The 19567-nt window shown below is 37.4% G+C and overlaps 1 protein-coding gene across 2 annotated transcripts; it reads right to left on the bottom strand.

Annotated features, from left to right (window-relative positions):
* Positions 1-1070: 1070 nt before the first annotated feature.
* On the bottom strand, positions 1071-16798 carry LOC139965228 (vacuolar protein sorting-associated protein 4A-like). 2 transcript variants are annotated; one of them, XM_071967392.1, is made up of 12 exons: positions 16572-16798; positions 13427-13538; positions 12659-12797; positions 11459-11526; positions 10020-10177; positions 9498-9616; positions 8643-8791; positions 8142-8223; positions 7675-7894; positions 6854-6994; positions 5804-5916; positions 1071-5080 (listed from the first exon to the last, which is right to left on the bottom strand). In XM_071967392.1, exons 1-11 carry the CDS (start codon positions 16584-16586, stop codon positions 5815-5817), a joined length of 1305 nt encoding a protein of 434 aa, XP_071823493.1. In that variant the 5' UTR covers positions 16587-16798; the 3' UTR covers positions 1071-5080; positions 5804-5814. The 2 variants fall into 2 exon arrangements, with proteins under 2 accessions (XP_071823493.1, XP_071823491.1); XM_071967390.1 differs by having other exon boundaries at positions 11459-11529; positions 16572-16795.
* Between the last annotated feature and the right edge of the window lie 2769 nt (positions 16799-19567).

Here is a 19567-nt window from a genome sequence, read left to right as displayed (position 1 = left end):
GACATGGGAATCAGAATTACATTTTACTTTTTGATGCTTGTAAGGTTTTCTTGTTCCCTATGTACTATTATCAATGTGTTGATGGAGTTGAATCTTTTATGACTGCAGGGTTGGGGCCCAAGGGGGAATGCCCCCTCTGTGCAGACTACTGTTCCATCCACCCACAACCCCCTCCCCTTCCCAATCTCTGCCACCATCATGAGTACAAAAACTGCACAAGTTACAGGACACCTCCTTAAATTGTTGTTTGGCCCTCCAACTCAGACATCCTGCCTATGGGCTTGCGTAACAGGACTTCATTACACTTTCCTACATGACTGTATGTTCTGTTAAAGACTCAAAGAGCACCTTCACAACACCTAACTGAATATGACCAAACTATGTTTTACCAAAAGTGAATCATACTATTAGAAAATTGATAGATTTATTGTAGCTTTGATTTTGAAGTTATCATGTTTGAAAAGTGTTTAGACTTTTGACACCTGTTGACCTCTACCAATTTCAATCATGGGGAATCTGTCTACCGAGTATGACATTGATTCAACTTGTGGTTGGCGAGAGTGCTGCTTCTGACTATTTCCCATTAATAAGTCCCACCAACTCATGAATATTAATGAGGTCAAAGTTGTTGCAAAGAGCATACTAAGTTACATCACCATACCAAGTATGAATTGCATCGGACATACTGTTGAAGAGATATTGACATCTTAAAATTAATATTCATTTGATGGGAACCACAAACAATAGGCCAAATCTACACATCATGGGGCATCTACCTACCAAGTTTGACATTAAGTCAACTTGTGCTTCTTGAGATACCAAGTTTGCAAACTGGCTGTCACAGACACATCACGATTACAAAGGTCACTGAGCCCTCGGCATCGTAACCAAACAAAACTTTCGGAAATGAAAACAGTTTCTGCAGAAACCCAAACGAAGCATGTTTTTTTTTAATTCTACTGGACTTGTTGGTGTAGCGAAGATCATTGAATACTGAGAGGTGAGGTTAGGGGTGGTGCAGGGGTAGGGTGCTTCCACGACTAAAATAAAACTCATATTATTCAGTAAAGTCATCTGCTCGTACACGTAGTCTGTATTCATAACAACAACATACACAGCTTCTCACTTTACACTTGCATCATTATCATCTCTTTCTATGAAAATGAGATGACAATTTAATTTTGATAATATAATACAGATAAGTGATTACATCAATCATTGAATCAAGAATTTTACCTTTAAAAAAAATCAGAAAGAAGGATAAAGAGAAACACATCACCCCTCCATTAAGATTGGAGACCATGAATTCGATTTTTGATGACTGATTTGTCAAAATATTTGACTTATACTATTTACTAATATTGATATTTTATTTCTGAGATTAACCTCCTAGGTAACACTTAAACCACCAAAATGCAAAAAAAAAAAAAAGAGTAGATAATAGCATTTTTTTTATTGAAAAATATAAATGGTACAAAAAAAATCTTGATCCATCCCAATCTGACACACACAAGGATTGTTCTCCCTGTCCGCTATGGTACAATGCTGAATGCTGTCAGACTTCATATTAATGTTGATCTACCTTTTGCTTTTCTTTTTTACTTCATTTTAATTGCCTCTACATTTACCACCCAGCCTCCAGAGGAGCCTCTTCTCAGGAGGGGGGGGGGGGGGGATGGGGGAGGAGGGTATAGTATCATTTATTTTCTTAAAACTTAGTAACATTTCTGCATTACATCTTGCTATTGTTCTTAATTACTTACACTTTATTACTTAATTAACTACTTAATTACTTAGACTTTTACGTAGACAAGCTCTTATATAACATCGATTAGTTGGTACGTACAGAGGAAGAACAGACACCCAGCTCTGCCAGAATATATTTATTTACAACTAGCAAATCTACCTGGCCTATAAGCAGGTGCTACTAGTTTCTCATTTACTATTAGTAATTCAAACAGCTACAGGTAAAATTTCAAGAGATTAAGTATCTAGTTTTTTTTTTAGTTTTTTTTTACCAACCTTCAAATCTGATAAAAACATAATCCCTGAACATATAAATTGTTAAACGTACCTTGGTGACAATAACCTTGAAAGGCCAGGCAGGCATGGTATTACTGTGAACGTACAGCTCTGAGACATTTAATCAACATTTTACTTGCAAATCATTTCAAGATACAAACAAGGTTATACTACTAAATATGTTGCTGTGTTTCTTGTTGTTATTCTCGCTTCACTTTGAGTGGCTAAACTTAAAGAGCACAAAGCAACTGATTACGCTTGCTCTTACTAATACTGACGACCTTCTGAAACCTTCAGATTTTTAAACTCTTAAGACGTACATTGTAACAGGACTAGCTCTCTCAGTTTTCACACAAAGATCAAATGGAAAGGCCTCCATACAGATGCACAAAAACACAACATCTAAGCAACGACATGATGGAATATAGTTGACCTTAAAATCTTTCCTAATTTAATACTTGGAAACCAAGTTTAGTGACAAAATTTAAGTAAGATCTATGAACACATATCATGCAAAGATGTCTTTTCATTTTAATTGATTTAGTTTATATACAGAGCAAATATTTCCTTCAACTAATCAGGGTTAACGTCAAAACGGCTTTTATATCGGATGAGGTCTTCCATACAGCAGCAGGCAAAGGGGGTAGCTTAATTGCTTCTTTACTCTTCACCTGTTATGAGAGGCAGAGTAGGTGTTTGCCTTTTCAAAAACCATTTCTCTGATTAACACCAACTACCAAAAGTTGCACTTGAATTTAGTAGTTTTGCTCTGAAAACTACTGACTTTTCAACTTTAGTTATGTGACCATTATTGCAGATGCAAAGCAGAATAGACACCTCTGCTATGAAAGTGGGTTATGTTCTTCCCTGAGCCTTCATCTTAAAATTTTGGAAAATGCAACAGAATTTTCTCAAGATTTTAAAGATCTGTTGTGACATTAGTTCCACAAAATAACAGGAAGAAGTCTCTGTTCCAGGTTTGCTGGTGTTGAAAGGAGTTCAATCGGCTCCTGTAACCATATTCAGAGAACCAGGAAACTAGAAGTCTTGAGAAGTTACACTCCTTGGGCTGCCATTGCAGATATGCTTTTCCATTTGTCCTGAACTATAATTAAGAGATAATGAGCTTTGTCTGCAAAGTTTTCCACAAAAATGATAGAAAACTTGAATGATTGCTTGTGTGTTTATACATCCATAAGCAGTTTATCACTAGCTTCAAAGAATATTTCCTAACCAAGTTATTTTATTGTCAAAATGAACATTGCTTAAGTCTCAGAATAACTTAGAGGGCAAAAACTTCCAGTAATGTAACTTTTAATGCTTTGAGCAAGTTTAGCATGGTAAGTGTTTAGGCCGTTACTAACTAGCTGAAAGTTTCAAGCAACATCCACCCTCACCCCTCTCCCCAATCCCCCCTCTCAGTCTGATGAAATATGATAACTTCCATACAATAAACCAACACATCCTAAAACACAACACCAAAACCTCCCTAGCAATATGGATATAAAACAACAGTATTTTATTCCCAGCTGAACTTTAGCAAATCACTTGACCAAATGGAAAATGAGCTTAAGTAAAATAAGGCTTGAACAGGCTATCTTCACTGTGACCGTGCTGAAGGCCAGGCTGACGTGAGGCAGTAAACCCAGCTGTCCGCAAACTTTACGTCCCATCACCCAGGATCTTCCATGGGGACAGAGCCATGATCCACCAGTCCCCCCCCCCAGAATCCTCTCAGAGTTTATAAATTTTAGCTTGGACTATGGACTAGATATTTCAAATCAATAACTTCATCTCCTTCAGCAAGCCCTGAAAACTGAAGATAAATTTCTGACGGCTGAAAAAGTCCCACTTCCCACTGAAGGTTTTTTTTTTGGTGACTCACTTCTGCATTATTAAATGATCAGGCACGACCATGCAGATTCTATTCCACTTTGCTCAAGGCCAAGCATGTTTCCGTATAGCAATCTGGACAATATGTGCACACAAATAAACATATATAATATATATATGTACATATATATATATATGTTGAGACTAGTTGAGACTAGTGGAACACTAGTAGTTGTTACTCAGAGTTTCACGCCTTGAGCGGTCATCAGACAACTATATATATATATATATATATATATATATATATATATATATATATATATATATATATATATATATATATATATATATATACATATATACATATATATATATATATATATATATATATATATATATATATACAGGGCTCGAAATAAGCCAAGGCCAGTGAGGCCACTGGCCTCAGTGCCCTTGGAGTTAGCCTTGGTGCCCTATTCACTGGCCCCCCTGGTAACTGGCCTTGGTGCCCTGGTCAATATGCTCATATGCACAACAGTAAATAACCTGTCCTGAGGCCAAACTGGCCTGCCCTAAAAATTACGAAATTCGAGCCCTGTATATATAAATATATATATATGTATATATATATATATATATATATATATATATATAATAAATATATATATGTACATATATATATATATATCCATATATATATATATATATATATATATATATATATATATATGTATATATATATATACATACGTATACATATATAAATGTAATGAAGCACAGTCAACAACAAAAAGGAGTTTACCCCTGTTCGACCTTGCAAGAGGTCCTACGGGGGAAAAATATATATTAATATATATATATATATGTATACATACAGTGGCATGAAATGAAACCTAACCAGCAGCAGCAGCCTTGTCAATCACAACCCCTAAATGTCTCAAAAGTTACATTAAAATATGTTGACATTGCATTCCCCTAATTCCTATCCTTAAATAATAACTGCAATGTACATACTGATCAGCAACCTTTCCATCACCTGCTTGTTGAAACGCCTTTTTTATCAAGAGGGTGTACATATATATACATATCTATAGTCCACTCTCAATGTTATCTTTTGTGTTCCTTTATAGTTCAACAGCATAGAGAAGTTCTGAACCACCGACGACGCTACATACTATTTCTTGTTCAAATATAACCGTGGTTCCTTAGTATACATCTTAAAAGACTGCAGAGAGAGAGAGAAAGACAAAGAAACATGTGAAGAACATTACTGGAGAATCTTACCTCATGCATAAACCTGAATTCCTAATGAAGGATCTTGGTGTTATTGAGCAAAGGGCTGGGGGTACTTGGTATTTGAAATTTCTTCCATGGTCGGAATTTCCTAGCGTTGGTACTATTTCCTGTCTACACTTCCAAACAGAAGATGAATTTGATTGAATTGTGCATCACAGCTAAGCTATTTATTACCATGACTACCCCTGACTAAGAGGGTCTGTCATAACCTTGTCAATTAACAGATTATAACAATCCTTTTGACCAACTGAAACCTCCTCCACTCTTCTCTTCAAAACAGGAAAAGAAGAAGAAAAAAACACCAAAGTAGTATACTGGATATATACATATAGATTTACTTCTCTTAACAGCTGTCATTCTATTTTCGAATGTAAACATTACTATGAAGAAATTTTACTACAAAGCAATTTTATGTTTTATATTCATACCGAAGTAGCAAAGTAACTGGAATATGCATGCTAGAAATACAACCTAGGCTAGTGCAGCAAACCGATTACTGCAACAGCTTCTGTTGCAGGAACTGAGACCCCTTCCCCATACCACAATCTACAATGCACACCTCTTCAGAGAATGAATTCAAGACAGACATGTGAGACTCTTTAAGTTTTCCCAGTACCTAGGCTCAATCAACCCGTGCCAACGCAACACTCACCATTGAAAGTATCATCCCTCTTGTCCAAAATCTGCTGTAAATTGCTCATAATTCTTTATATCGTCCAGATTTACCGAAGGCCTCGTCCTCGTTAGCGACAGGTCCAGGTCTTTCTGCAATTCAGGAACAAAATACATTCAAAACGTCAAGTGAAGAAATAAAAGAAAATCCTACATCGATACTAAAATGCAAATATAGATCGAGCAAACATACAATTTATTTATCACTGACAAGTGACGTCAACTGTTTACCTAGTGCAAGATTATTACATTTTATCGGAGGTTCGACACAGCCCTAAGGACAGACTTTTCAACATCAAAATTTCAGTACTGAAATTGCCATGAAACCTTAATCATCACTAATGCATTTCATCTCCATGGGGGAAGGGGGGGGGTGTGGGCTTTCAAGTGTACATAGTTACTTTTACAAAGTAGTAGATTTGCCCACATCGTACAATCCGTGACTGGGCATCGATATTTCACTAGCTTTAACATGAAAACTGTGTGTGAAGAAGGTACCTCAAGAAAAGTTTATTGCTGTCACAACAACACATAAACATTAACATAAAGCCTACCACATGTCTAAGCAGGTGTTCCTGGACCTTAACCTTATTTGCATATATATATAGCGCAATGAGTGGATGTTATTATCCTCATAGAATGAGAAGGATATTTACCAGCTGATTGTACCAAGTTTAGGCGAGGTCAACATACGTCATAGTGTACGAATAAAATATAATATACTGTTCTGAGTGTGGTGCAAAAGAAGGTGATTGCACAATTCTTTTAGTAAGGAAGCAGAACTGTTTCAACCGGCTGAGACCCTGTTATTCAAATATCAGAACTCCCAGATATTGTACTGCAGTATTCCATAAAGGTTACTTGCAGTCTCAATATTAAGAATACCATTTTGTTTATGTCTACTAATGACTCCAACAACTAGATACACACACACACATCCTGTGTGATTCGTCAGGAACAAAACTTTCTTCCCGACTCCACCCTTTAATGTCTAAGTCAAAATACAGAAATACAAATTTTCAGGACATACCAATGAAACAACTGGCTCCTTAAGTTTCTCCCCTGGGACATCCATCCATGACATTTCCATAGCCCCACGGTCCCCCGGGGAGCATGGCGTCAGGAGGTCATCGACTATAGTGTCGGGATCATCGGGCATATGGCCTCGGACCTGTGAGAGTAGATAATATCAACATCTTTCATCAATTTATTATATTTTATTCATTAGATTTTATTAATTTTAGATTTTCAAAGCAGGTAGGCCTACTTCTGCTTGGAGAATCTAATGCAACAGGGGTCTCCTCAACAGAGGGCAGTCATCAAGGTTTTTCTCAAGCGAATGTAACATATTAAAATGTAGAGCCAATAGGGTTAGGCTACCTTATCATAATTTACACACTGTAGTCTATTGATGATGAGATGATGTCACTGTTCACAAATTAACCTATTCATGCACAAACATGCACAAACAACTCCATTCACATTACCTACCTACTCATGAGGCACGGCAATTAAATAATAGCCCTTCAAAACAGACTGCACAGAGAGTAAGAATGGAATGTAAAAAACCACCCATCATGCAAATATCATGTTATTACATCACCACGAACTATGGTTATTATAGCATTGGCTTACAATGGAAATCCAAGTTTTAACTATGATTTGGTGTAGGTACTAGTTCTGCGAATATTTTTAAGTATACCGGTATATACAACTATCGTCAGGTGCATGAACCCGGTACTTGAAATTTTCTCATACCGCCATGCCATACCAACGCACGTCCAGTATTTATGAATATCATTAACAAACATTCTGTATCTTAACAGATGTCGGTTTCACAGAAAGTCTTACATATTTAAAATGAGTAGCTGACTGGACTTTTCTGATTGGACTCATCAACGCATCCCTAACCACGATGCTGATGTCAGCTCCAGAGTAACCGGAACTTTTGTTGCCGAGCATTCTGTAATCTTTGTCAGAGATATCTGTCTTTGTGCTTCCCATGTGAAGTTTGAACATCGTGGCACAGGCTGCGGCCTCTGGTAAAGGGATGTAAATTCTCCTCTCAAATCTAATAGGAAAAGAAAGAAAGCAAGAAAAATATATCTTTAAATAAGTTAGGGGGGGGACTGACATTTAATATTCTAGCAGGATCTTATTCAAAGCCAAACTCTCACGAAACTAGACAATGGACACATTTGAAGTAGACAGACTGACAGACAACTTAATTGGACCATTGAACAGTGAAATAAAGTTAAAGTTAGACATAACAGAGAGCGGTTAAATGAAAGCAAAGAGGAGATGACAATTAAAATTACCTTCTTCTGATGGCAGCATCCAATGTCCACGGTATGTTCGTAGCTCCTAACACCAAAATACCGTCATTGTCTTTACCCACACCTTTAAAAAGAGACGGAATTTGATCAAAGATATGCTCCAATAGACGAAAGTTTTGTTGATTTCACAGTAGTGACTTGAATTGTAGTAACATCCATATTTAATACAGTAACTTTTCATCCAACCCTTGACAGCGAATAAATCAAAAGTACTTCCCCAGTGTACATAAATATGCTAGACATAATCAAAAGATGGCCAAATACATTACTAGCTAACCCAGTCACTGAGACTGGGATGATATGGTCCACTACATTTCTTGAAGGATTTTCAGAAATGAGAGAGGAAAAATATTTGAAATTAGTTTTTGTTTGGGTTCCTTTAAATTGGGAGATTGTTTATCTACCTAGTAATTTCATTGAAGTATTTAGTAATTCCATTAACATTGGATCTAAAGTACTACAAAAACCAGTTATTCTTTTAACCTTGCATCTGAACCAGAAACTCTGTTTTGACCCTCCTGGCAGACTCGCTTTCGTTTTCACTTCTCGAACCGCAAAGTGAGTCGACTTCGTCGATGAAGATGATTGCGGGTTTGTTGTCTCTCGCAAGTTCAAACAGATTCTTCACAAGTCTAAAATAAAATGGACCAGAGATGATGATGAATACATAATGAATTGAAAATGAACACGTAAAACAATGAATAGTGTACAATTATAACGATGCCAGTTCCTTCAAGGTATTGCCCATATGACAATGAATCTTGTAAAACTTAAACTATTAGTAACCTTGACACCTGTGTTGTTCCAAAATGAACACATTTTTTAGCAAAAATATACCAAAATTAACAATTTTGGCATTACCAAGTTGACTTTACTCCACAAGACAATGCTTTTATAGCCTATATTTTTTATTTCCATTCTAGGCTTCTGTAATAGAAAAGTAGTAGGATCTTTAATTACTGAGAAATCAGACCTCAAAAATAAAAAAATTGCCAAAATTGCCACGATGGCGACAAATTGCAGAATTTCAAAGTGTGATAATTTGGCCGATTTTTCGAAATATGCTTATTTCATGGTGCTCTAATGATGATAATAATAATAATAATAATAAGGGTTGTAATTTTTGGAGAGGGTTCAGCAACAGCCATTAGTGATGTGACACGGAATGATCCATGAAACTTTGGATATACAGCAAAACAAAAGAAGAATAAAAGACAAAAAAAAACAAAAATCATTACATTATAATACTGTACTGTACGGTACTGTTTTCTTTCCTCTAAGCCCTATGAATATGCAAATAATAAACAAATAAATAAGTTACTATGAAATACAGCTTACTTTTCACTTTCTCCAAGCCACTTAGACATAAGGTCGGATGAAGACACTGAAAGGAAAGTAGAATTGTTGGCTTCTGTGGCTACAGCTTTGGCTAGGTATGATTTTCCAGTACCAGGAGGCTACAAGAGGAGGCAAAGAAAGAGAGAGATCATAAAAATCATGACATTTCTGTGCTATGCTTGCAAGATAGGATAGAGGAAAAAACTCAAATCATGAAAGATGAATAAAAATCAGAAAAACGTTTATAAAATGAAAATCTTACATATGGCAAATTTCTAACGTGTTACAAAATCTCATATAGAGCAATGTGAAACAGAGTTCTAGGTATGAAAATTTTGGACATCTTGATTTGAAATGATTTGAAACCCTTGTAACTCAAAGTGCTCGTTGAAAGTAGTTTTTTCCCAAATTGGAATACTTGGCAACTAAAAGTTCTTAATGTCAAACGACACGTAAAGAAATCGATGAACAAAAGGTCTCCATGAATGGAAAAGAAAAAATGAAAAGCAAATTGGTCCTCACCCCGTACAAGAGGATTCCTCTCCACGGTTTTCTGTCTTCTGTGAAAAGGTGTGGGAACTTCATTGGAAGTATGACTGCCTCTTTGAGAGCTTCCTTGGCACCATCCAGGCCAGCAACATCCGTCCATTTCACATTAGGTTTCTCCATTACAATGGCACCTGTGAAAGTTTTGGTTGTCGACACACTTAGTAGGTGACTGATTTTTTTTTTAGCTTTCACTTATATTTTTGTATTTTAAATCTTTACCTCCATAGAGATATTTTAAGTTTTACCATCGGTTAAACCAGTGTGGTAACTTGAAAATACCTCAAAAAATACCGCTTTGTCAAAACAAAAGGTGATGTTTGGAGTAAGGAAAACGTTTTGTCAATCTCTGATACATGATCCCAAGTTTAATCCATGAATTGAGAGGTTCACTTTACATGGTACTACTGTATCAAACTGAACAGATATCAACTCGACTGTTATCAAAAGCTTTGCCAATGTCTGATATATGATCCCAAGTTTAATCCATTAACTGGTGGTTACCTTTACACAGTTCTATCAAACTGAACATATATCAACTCGACTCAAACAACGTCACTAGGTCTGAGAAACATATACCAGGCTGTGCTGGGTTCTCTGATATTACATATATTTTACAATATATATACAAAAATGGAGTGATTGTCTCTGGGACAGGTTATCATTGACCAGGGGTAACATATCGTCTGTAAAGCACTTTGAGACATATTGCTGGTATAAAGCGCTATATAAAAGTGGAATATTGTTATTACTATTATTATATATCTCTGATCTGTAGTTGTACAGTATATCAAGGTATCAAAATCTTGCAAGTCACATGAACCATGTTCAAATATTTATGGCTTTGAGAACCACTGTGCAACAACAGTTACTACCCTGTGATATGAATTTGCATTCACTAGGATTAAAGTTTACATGTTACAACTTATTCAAAATGAACGGATTACACATAAACTGTTTTCTTTCAGGACGGCTTCTGATTTCGAGAAACAATCTAAAAGCATGACTACTTTCACCAAATAAGATTTGCCTGGGGTCTTTTGTTTTGATATTATGTAGTTTCTTAAGTCTCACTGCTAGATTTTAGTTATATAAATACAAAATACCAAACTGACTACATTTGGAGTTTTTCCCTAGCAGGCCATCCAGACTAATTCATATGGGAATTACTTATGACAATCTATAATATATAATTATAAAGAAAAAATATTCAATTCCTAAAAAGAGATTTGTTCAAAATAGACTGTGCATTACTCGATCTACATCAATTTCTCTGATGTGCCACTCGACCTCCCCATCCCTCCACCCACCCCTCCACCCACCCCACACCTTCCCCCCTCTCATTTGTCGACAACTAGACTTAAATTGGAAAGTGCAAGGACCTGTCTTTACTGAGAGAATAAATGACAGCTTACTTTGAAGTTGGTTCTGCATCTTCTTATTGTCTGCGTTATCATCATCACTGTCACTGTTGCTTCCTTTGCTACTGTTTTCAATTATAAAGCAGAAAACAATGATTTACATTTCACATAATTGAACTTGACAGGGCCTGAAATTAAACAGGGCCTGACTTTGCATCTGCATCTTCAAAATATTTAAATTCAGACCTTAAAGGTCTTAAACCAGGGTTGTCCAACCTACGGCCCGCGGGCCAAAGTCCAGCCTGCCGCAGGGTTGCATCCGGCCCGCCAGAGATGATCTATGGTGCAAGATTTTAGTGAGTAGATTTATTGATAACAATTTGAAGCTATATAATCAATCATTGGAACCTTCTGGGTCCAAAAACTGCATACAGATCAGTTTGTGTGACACTCTCTCAGCGGAGGGGGGGGGCGGCTGAACTTTATTCATCTGTTTTATCAGGAAGGAAAATAAATCAGTGCGCTCCGCGCACAGTGCTCACATTTTGTTGCCTTAGGCTTTGGGCAAAAAATCGAGCGTAGGGTTCATGCGGCACCCTCCTTCATCATAATCATTCCATGTGGCCCTCCTCTGCAAAAGGTTGGACAACCCTGTCTTAAACTACTCCTTACAAATTTCTTTATAAAATGTAACTACTATAGTTTCCATACAACTGTGATCTGACACTCTGGCTGATAATATATAAAGTATAGATGCCTAATTTTAATAAATTTAACCCCGACCAAGGGTTGAAGTTTGATGGGATTCTTTCTACCGAAACAACACACAACCTTTGTCGTTCAATACGACGAGGAGGCACCTAACTACACTCTTCATGGAATCATATCATGAAATTGAAGTGCCAATCAATCCTGCAATCTCATGGAACCCCCTTATGAAGTGTGATGTTGAGGTAGAATTGTAATTGAATGAACGAGTGTGTACTGTAACAGTATCAGTGCTGAACGAACACATCCCCAGTGCTACCAGTGTGGATATGTCAAACCCACCAATGACCTTTGACATCACAATATTTTCTGTTCCAAGTGTAACAATCCAATAACAAAATGTATATGACACTGCCAGTACTCTCTGTGTGTACACTACAGTATATGAAGGTATGAGATCCTAAATCCTATACTTGGACTACAAACACTGGGGACAAATAAGAAGAGAAATACAATCAAACTAAACTTTGCTCTTTAAATGCTCACTTTTTGTTGTTTCCTGAATCTTTGACAGGTTTCTTCCCCTTCTTCTTTTCCAAGTGTTTCTTGAGCTGTTCTGCCCTCTTCAAGTAGGTTTGACATTTTTGACGAATACTCTCCTTGGACTTCTCTCCATGGGCTTCATCTGTTGGTCAAATATAAGAAACAGCTGAAGCAAAAAGTTTAAGATCAACAACGGGAGAGATGCCGGTTCAAACATACTCAAAATTAATTCAGACTCAGAAAGGTAAACTGATGTGCCTCAATGAATGAAAGGTTTTGAATTTGCAAGTAATGTTTCTCATTTTTGGCATTCATAACATACAAAAATATCTGGAATGCTTGGCAAGGTGGACTGTGATATCAGAGCCTCATGTCAAGCTCAACAATTACTGATGTACTGCATACATGTGTAATATTGCTTTTATATACAAATTTCAATACTGCGTTATTTGAGTTTCAACCACATGGCAACAGTTGATGTACAGTATTCACGATCTGCCAATCCTTTGTGCACATTCCTTCTGATCTGATTGAGGACGGAGAAATTTGAGGTCTGGGTCTCCGTTGACTGTTGCTTGACTATGGATCTGACATGGCTGTGTTTGCTGGGAATGTCCACTTTGGTCTCTAGAGATGAGTCATAAGTGATGAAAGAGCACTTCGGAGATCTACACCATAAACAAATTTTGGTGCAAATTTTAATGTTCCGTCACAATTTGAAATTAAGATTTCTCTTTTACGACAATGCCATGCGCATGAAACCAAACTTACATTTGATGCAATGTAGAAAATATTCTACAGCATGTTGGTACAGTCTTAGAGCTTCTTCGTAGTTTTCATTTTTATCTTCTTCTGTTGCCTTTGTGACTATGTCAATTGCTTTCTGTGGAAATAAAATTTGTAAAACAACAACGATAACAATTCTATGTTGCAAGCTGTGTGACACTGTCTGGATATATAAAATATAGTTACTAGTACCAGATTGTGGCTTGGACAGCTTCCAGGAATCACTATTCCTGGAAGTGAAATTGTGAATAATTAGAGTTTGACATTTAGTATGATGACATCAAAATAAGTATCTTGCTTATCTCGAATGTAATAGAACACAACAGTGACATGTACACAAACAAGCCTCCAATAGCCTGTGGCCAAAATTTAGATAAATGAAGACATTTACATTCCAAGGTTCTACGTACAGAACAAACACCAATTTAGTGTTTTCACCTACCACAAAGCCAATTTATTATGAACAAGTGAATCCAGTGAAAAATGCTGCAAAATACCTGTTACTAAGGAGCTGGAATGTTGAATATTCCCAGTTTAGGTTTGATTATATATATATTCCATGAATTAGAGACATGTGAGTCTTTTAGAACTAATACTGTATATACAATAAGAATCACTATAGCAAATGCATCGAACATTTCACTGGAGAGAGATCATATGTCACTTTGGTCATAATGTTTTCAACCTTGAAAAATGTACTGTAACTGCCGTAGGAACTGTGTGTGTACAGCCTGCACACATATGGAATGCCAGAAGGCAGTCTTTTAGAGTCTAAGTACTCCCTCTGATGGATTAATCAGGCACTTATTGGGACTGAAAGCAGCCTAAACCGCAAGGAAAAATGGATACCATAGGGTCGGGGTTGTACCCTGCAAAAGCCAAAAGTGGACGCTAAGTGACCATACACCAGCTTACATCGTTTAAATTATGCCGTCTGCCATAGAGAGCTATTGACTCTATCATTGGCTACACAAGAAAGACAATCTTGCTTAATAAGCCAATTGTCAGGTAAATATAGGTTTGTGCTGCAAAGCGTAATATAGTAAAAACTCCTCACAAAAATAGGTTCAGTTCCAGTTCATATAATTGAATCAATAATCAGGTGACAGCAATAATGACAGTCCTCATAATTAGCAATCTTACATGTACCAGTTGACGATGAGAAAATGACACATTCAAAACTCCTGTAGTGTTAGCTTCCAATCAAACAATGAATTTTACTTCAGGCTGACATAATTTAAGGGTTTTGAAAATATTTCAAAATGAGTCATCATCATGTTAACATTATTCATACTTTTGCTGCCTTTTTTAGGAATGCAACTTACAGATAATCTAGGCCTGAGGTAGTCAGTCTAAAGTCTAACGATTGAAAGCAATGTTTAATAGGCTAACATTTTCATGATGCTAGCCTTAGAGCTCCCAAGTGACCTGCATGTAGACACCCAAAACGGATGAACTGTGCTAGCCTCCAAAAAAATCTACATTTTGATTTTCCATTACAACAAAAAAAGTTACACAAAAAAATATAACTTTGAGCAATCACCAAATTTTTCCCAACTCCTATAGATCCATGTAATGAGACTAATTTTCTACAAAAATCACTCCTTGTAAAGGTAGGCACAAATTCCACTGTCGGGCCCAACACGCTGCGACTGTGACGAAAACTCAGTAGGGATGGCAGTTGGGTCGGTGTAATTTTGCTCGTGAACAACAACTTAACAAGATCTGACAGTCAGTCCTCATCATGACTAAAATCGGGCAAATCAAACAGTTTAGTCAGGTCAATGGCGGTTTGCAGCTGTCCACAACCCAACTGTGATCCGATTCTGATGGATAGCCAATGAGGAAGCATTGTAATGTGATATCAGGTCATGGCTGCAGAAAGTCAAAATGGCAGCCCACATATGAACTGATGAGCTGGAGACTAAACTGTAGTGTTGGGTCATGTCAGGTAGGGCTAGTGTGCTGCCTTAAGTTGCAACATCCCAATCTTTGGTCTGTACCGATAACACGATGGTTCCCCTTCAGTCTGATTACACAAATTAAGGGTTGCTAAGAAATGTGGAGTAATTATAGAATACAGGGCCACTCGATGATACTATCTGAGCATCCGGATGCGCGGATGCTTAGTCTCACCTCAGTACGTATGTGAGTATAAAATGTCAAAGTCCCAGTTCTTTCTTTTTGAGTGGATGCGCGGATGCGTGGATGCGGAGGAGGCCTAATGCGGAGTGTCCTTTCCTAGTACTTCTGTGGTGGAATTTTAGAGGGCGTCACACATGTACGGATGCCTTTTAAGAACGACACACTATTGATGTGGAATATCTTCGTACATACGGGACTTTCAGTATTGGAAATACGTGATGGTATATGTCGAAACTTTTCGAAAATTGTAAGTCCATTCCTAGTACTCCCGGGGTGGATGCGCGGATGCGGAGTCAAAAAGGAAATACGTGATGGTGTATCGTACATGGGGAAACTTTCGAAAATTATCTAAGTCCTTTCCTAGTACTCCCTGGGTGGATGCGCGGATGCGCGGATGCGGAGTCAAAGTGAAATACGTGATGGAATTTTAGAGGGCGTCATACGTGTACTGACATATACAGACACACCGCGCATCCGGATGCTGGGAAGAGTTAATGAATGGCCCTGTATTCTATAATTGTACCAGAAATGTGGCGCTGCAATGCCTCTCCTTGGGACCTTTATAAATTATACATGTGGGTATTTGTTCAGTGTCACACACACACATCACAGGAACTGTTTCTTACTTTCCCTCTTGTTCACAAATTGTACAAAATTAAGGGCAATTGTGGCAGTCAAATTCCTAAGCAGATGCTACCGTCATAGACATAGGCTAGGCCTTAAATTATAGGCATCATCAGAATTAAAAACAAATATTCCCTTCCCAAGGCCGCAGATATTGAAATGGACTGATCAGTGGTGGACCAGCATTTTCGCTTCCGTAAACTTGGGAGCTAAGCTAGTTTTGGCCGAACTTAGGACTAACTTAGGACAATACTGGTTAGGCTAGGCAACAGTTCGGGTCCAGTAGGCTGTAGGCTATTCTAAGTTAGACGTTAAGTCAGCCTAGCCTAACAAATATGAGTAAATGAGTCCTTATCCTTACTTGTAATCCCGACATTGCCTCCTTAGCAAGTCTGTCCAAATTTGATATAGCGTTAGAATCAAAGAAATTAATCTAAATAAATTGCATGTAAAACGTCGGTATGAATCAGCTACAGAACTTCACATAAATCACAATATGATCAACCTGGAACATGAAGCAGTAATGTATTCCGGTCAAACTGTTATTAGCTATGATGTAGGCCGCGCCGAGGAAGATACTCGTCGTACTCAAAAGGTCATCGTGACGATAGGCTTGCACAATGTAGACATTCTCGATATAGTCATCAGTATGTAGGATTTGCGTAGTGTTGACTGTGTTGATTTTTCTGTTAAACTGATATAGTTCTAGTATACTGCCCTCCTTTGACCCTCTAGCTAGGTAAATAAAAGTATAGTGTATCGTAGATTATGAACTATACTGAAGGAACTTTTCTTATTTTCTTTGTAAGCTATGTACCATATTTTCTATTACGTCATTGCCAATATTGTCAATGCCATGCAATCTAGTCTAGTTGTGAGGTTTAGTCACTGTATGACAAGGTTACACCGAATGGTCGATGAGCGTCATATACATTTATACACGGTATTGACATCAACATGTTGTCTTTGATGACCTAAGAGGAACCACAAGGTTTACGGGGATTTTAGTTTTTACCTCCATGGTTGATATAGCTGCATACGGGATCTTCCACATAGGCGTAGGAGCCTAATTTGATTTGGGGGGGGGGGGGGGCTGTAATGACTTGCCCGAAAAATATAACCAAAATTTTTTCGCGCGCTACGCGCGCGTTCATCATTTTGATGTGCTACCATGTAGGCATTCATCGGTTATTACATCACATGCCGATAACCGATGAATATATAAATAAATACCTAATATTGAAGTGCTGTTATCATGAAATAAAACATGCTAAAGAGCACTGTACAAAAGAACCAATTCCTGGAATATAAAGGAATGAATGCCTATATGACATGCACATTAAGATGTTGAGCGCGCGGAGCGCGCGAAAAATTTTGGTTATATTTTCCGTGTTATTACCCTTCCATATTGTTATAATTATTGGGCAAGTCGTTACAATAATAACGAAAAAAATAATATCAGTTTAACCATTGAAAAACACATTGCAAATTATTCTTCTTTCAGTATAGGTGCCCGAAAAATTCTCGGCATATTGCCCGAATTTTCACCAACAAAATTGAAAAACACACAACAAATTTTTCTTCTTTCAGTAGGCGCCCGAAAAATTCTCACCATATTGCCCGAATTTTCACCAAAAATTTTGGTTGGGGGCTGCAGCCCCCCCCCCCCGCCTCCTACGCCTATGATCTTCCATGAATATGATATAGTAACCCTTGCAGTACAGTACTAACTACTATGAATGCTTAGTCCAATATGGAGAGCAGGCAAAGCTATAGCCAGAGGGAGGGGGTGGTCGGAATGGGGCGTGTGGTATGACAACAGGATTAGAGAATGTTTCCCTACCTCTCTATACCCACATACTCGATACTTTGTAAGCTTATCTACCATGTGGCTGATTCCCAAGTTGGCGTATGGGTTTGCCTGCGTGGTGTAGGTGTGTGTATGAAACTCCCTAGCTTGTCAACACGGTATCTCAAGAAGGAAATGTGTGATTGATTTATGTTGGTCGTGGTCAGCAGATATTCCCTATCAAATGTTTATGATGAGGCTATTATTCATATTAATGAGTGAGCTGGGCTTAACGTAAATTTCTGAAAAATGTCAGTATATGGATCAACTGCACGTCCCATTTAGTTCATAGGGGGTATGGTGTTGTAACTATACATAGTAAGTGCATGTTCTTTGCAACAACAAGTTTACTTCATTAATATTCATGAGTGGATGGGGTTTAATGAGAAATTGTCAAGAACAGCTCGTTAACATTCACGAGTTAAATCAATGTCATACTTAGTAGGTAGTTGAGCTACCACGAGTAGATGTGCCCCATTGTTTTTGGTTCCCATCTCATGAATATTAATGAGTGGGCGGGGCTTTCCATAATTTTTTTATAATGTCAATATCTCTGCAATTGTATGTCCTATTTAGTTTACAAAAACAACAAGTTTTATCTCATTAATATTCATGATTTGTGGGGCTTTATGGGAAATTGTCAAAAACAGCTTGTAAACATGATATCTCAACAACCAGAAGTTGAATCAATGTCATACTTTAGTAGGTAGAAGCCCACAATGAATATTAATGAATGGGCAGGGCTTAACGTGAACTTTAATCCATGCTGTTATGGTAATGTTGGTACAAACTTAGTACATTTTCAGGACATTTCCATCTGCATGTCATTTAATATTAATCAAATTGCAAGAAATGGCTTTAACACACAAATCAAGAAGCAAACGTTCTATGATCTTCATCCTACACAAAGTAGGTTTGTCACACTTCATTCATACAATCAACCGTGTTGTTTTCTGTGTGCATGTCATGAATATTAATCAGTGAAAATTAAAATTCTTAATCGGATATCTCTGAAATAGTATGTCTAATTAGCTTTATACACATGTAATTGGATAATACAATGTAAGTATAAAATAAATAGATACAATACATGATTATGAGATCATAAGCCTCATTAATATTCATCCATGTATCTGTTCTGATACGATGTCACTAAATAGACTTTGTCAACATGATAACTAATGCCTGGTATCATCCTTAGTATATACTGCCGCATTAGCCAATATACATAATCCCTCTTCATTTTGGTGTGCACAAGTTCATGAATATTAACATATATCGCTTCTCCACCTTTTGGCTAAGATCATGTGTAGTATCTGTTCCCTTTCGAAGGGAATGGTGATGCACACCCGACGATAATCACACAGTCACAGATCGATGCAAGGGGACTGGGGTTGAGAACGGATCAGTCGTTCGGTAGTTTGGTTTTCGTGCCCAGGTTCTTTCCTGGGCGACTTTTCCTTAAATAGTTTATTGACATATATGGCTTACCACACTAGGAATTATGT

This window comes from Apostichopus japonicus, chromosome 3 (assembly GCF_037975245.1).
Source record: "Apostichopus japonicus isolate 1M-3 chromosome 3, ASM3797524v1, whole genome shotgun sequence".
NCBI classification, from domain to species: domain Eukaryota; kingdom Metazoa; phylum Echinodermata; class Holothuroidea; order Aspidochirotida; family Stichopodidae; genus Apostichopus; species Apostichopus japonicus.
This window is presented reverse-complemented; position numbering and strand designations above follow the sequence as displayed.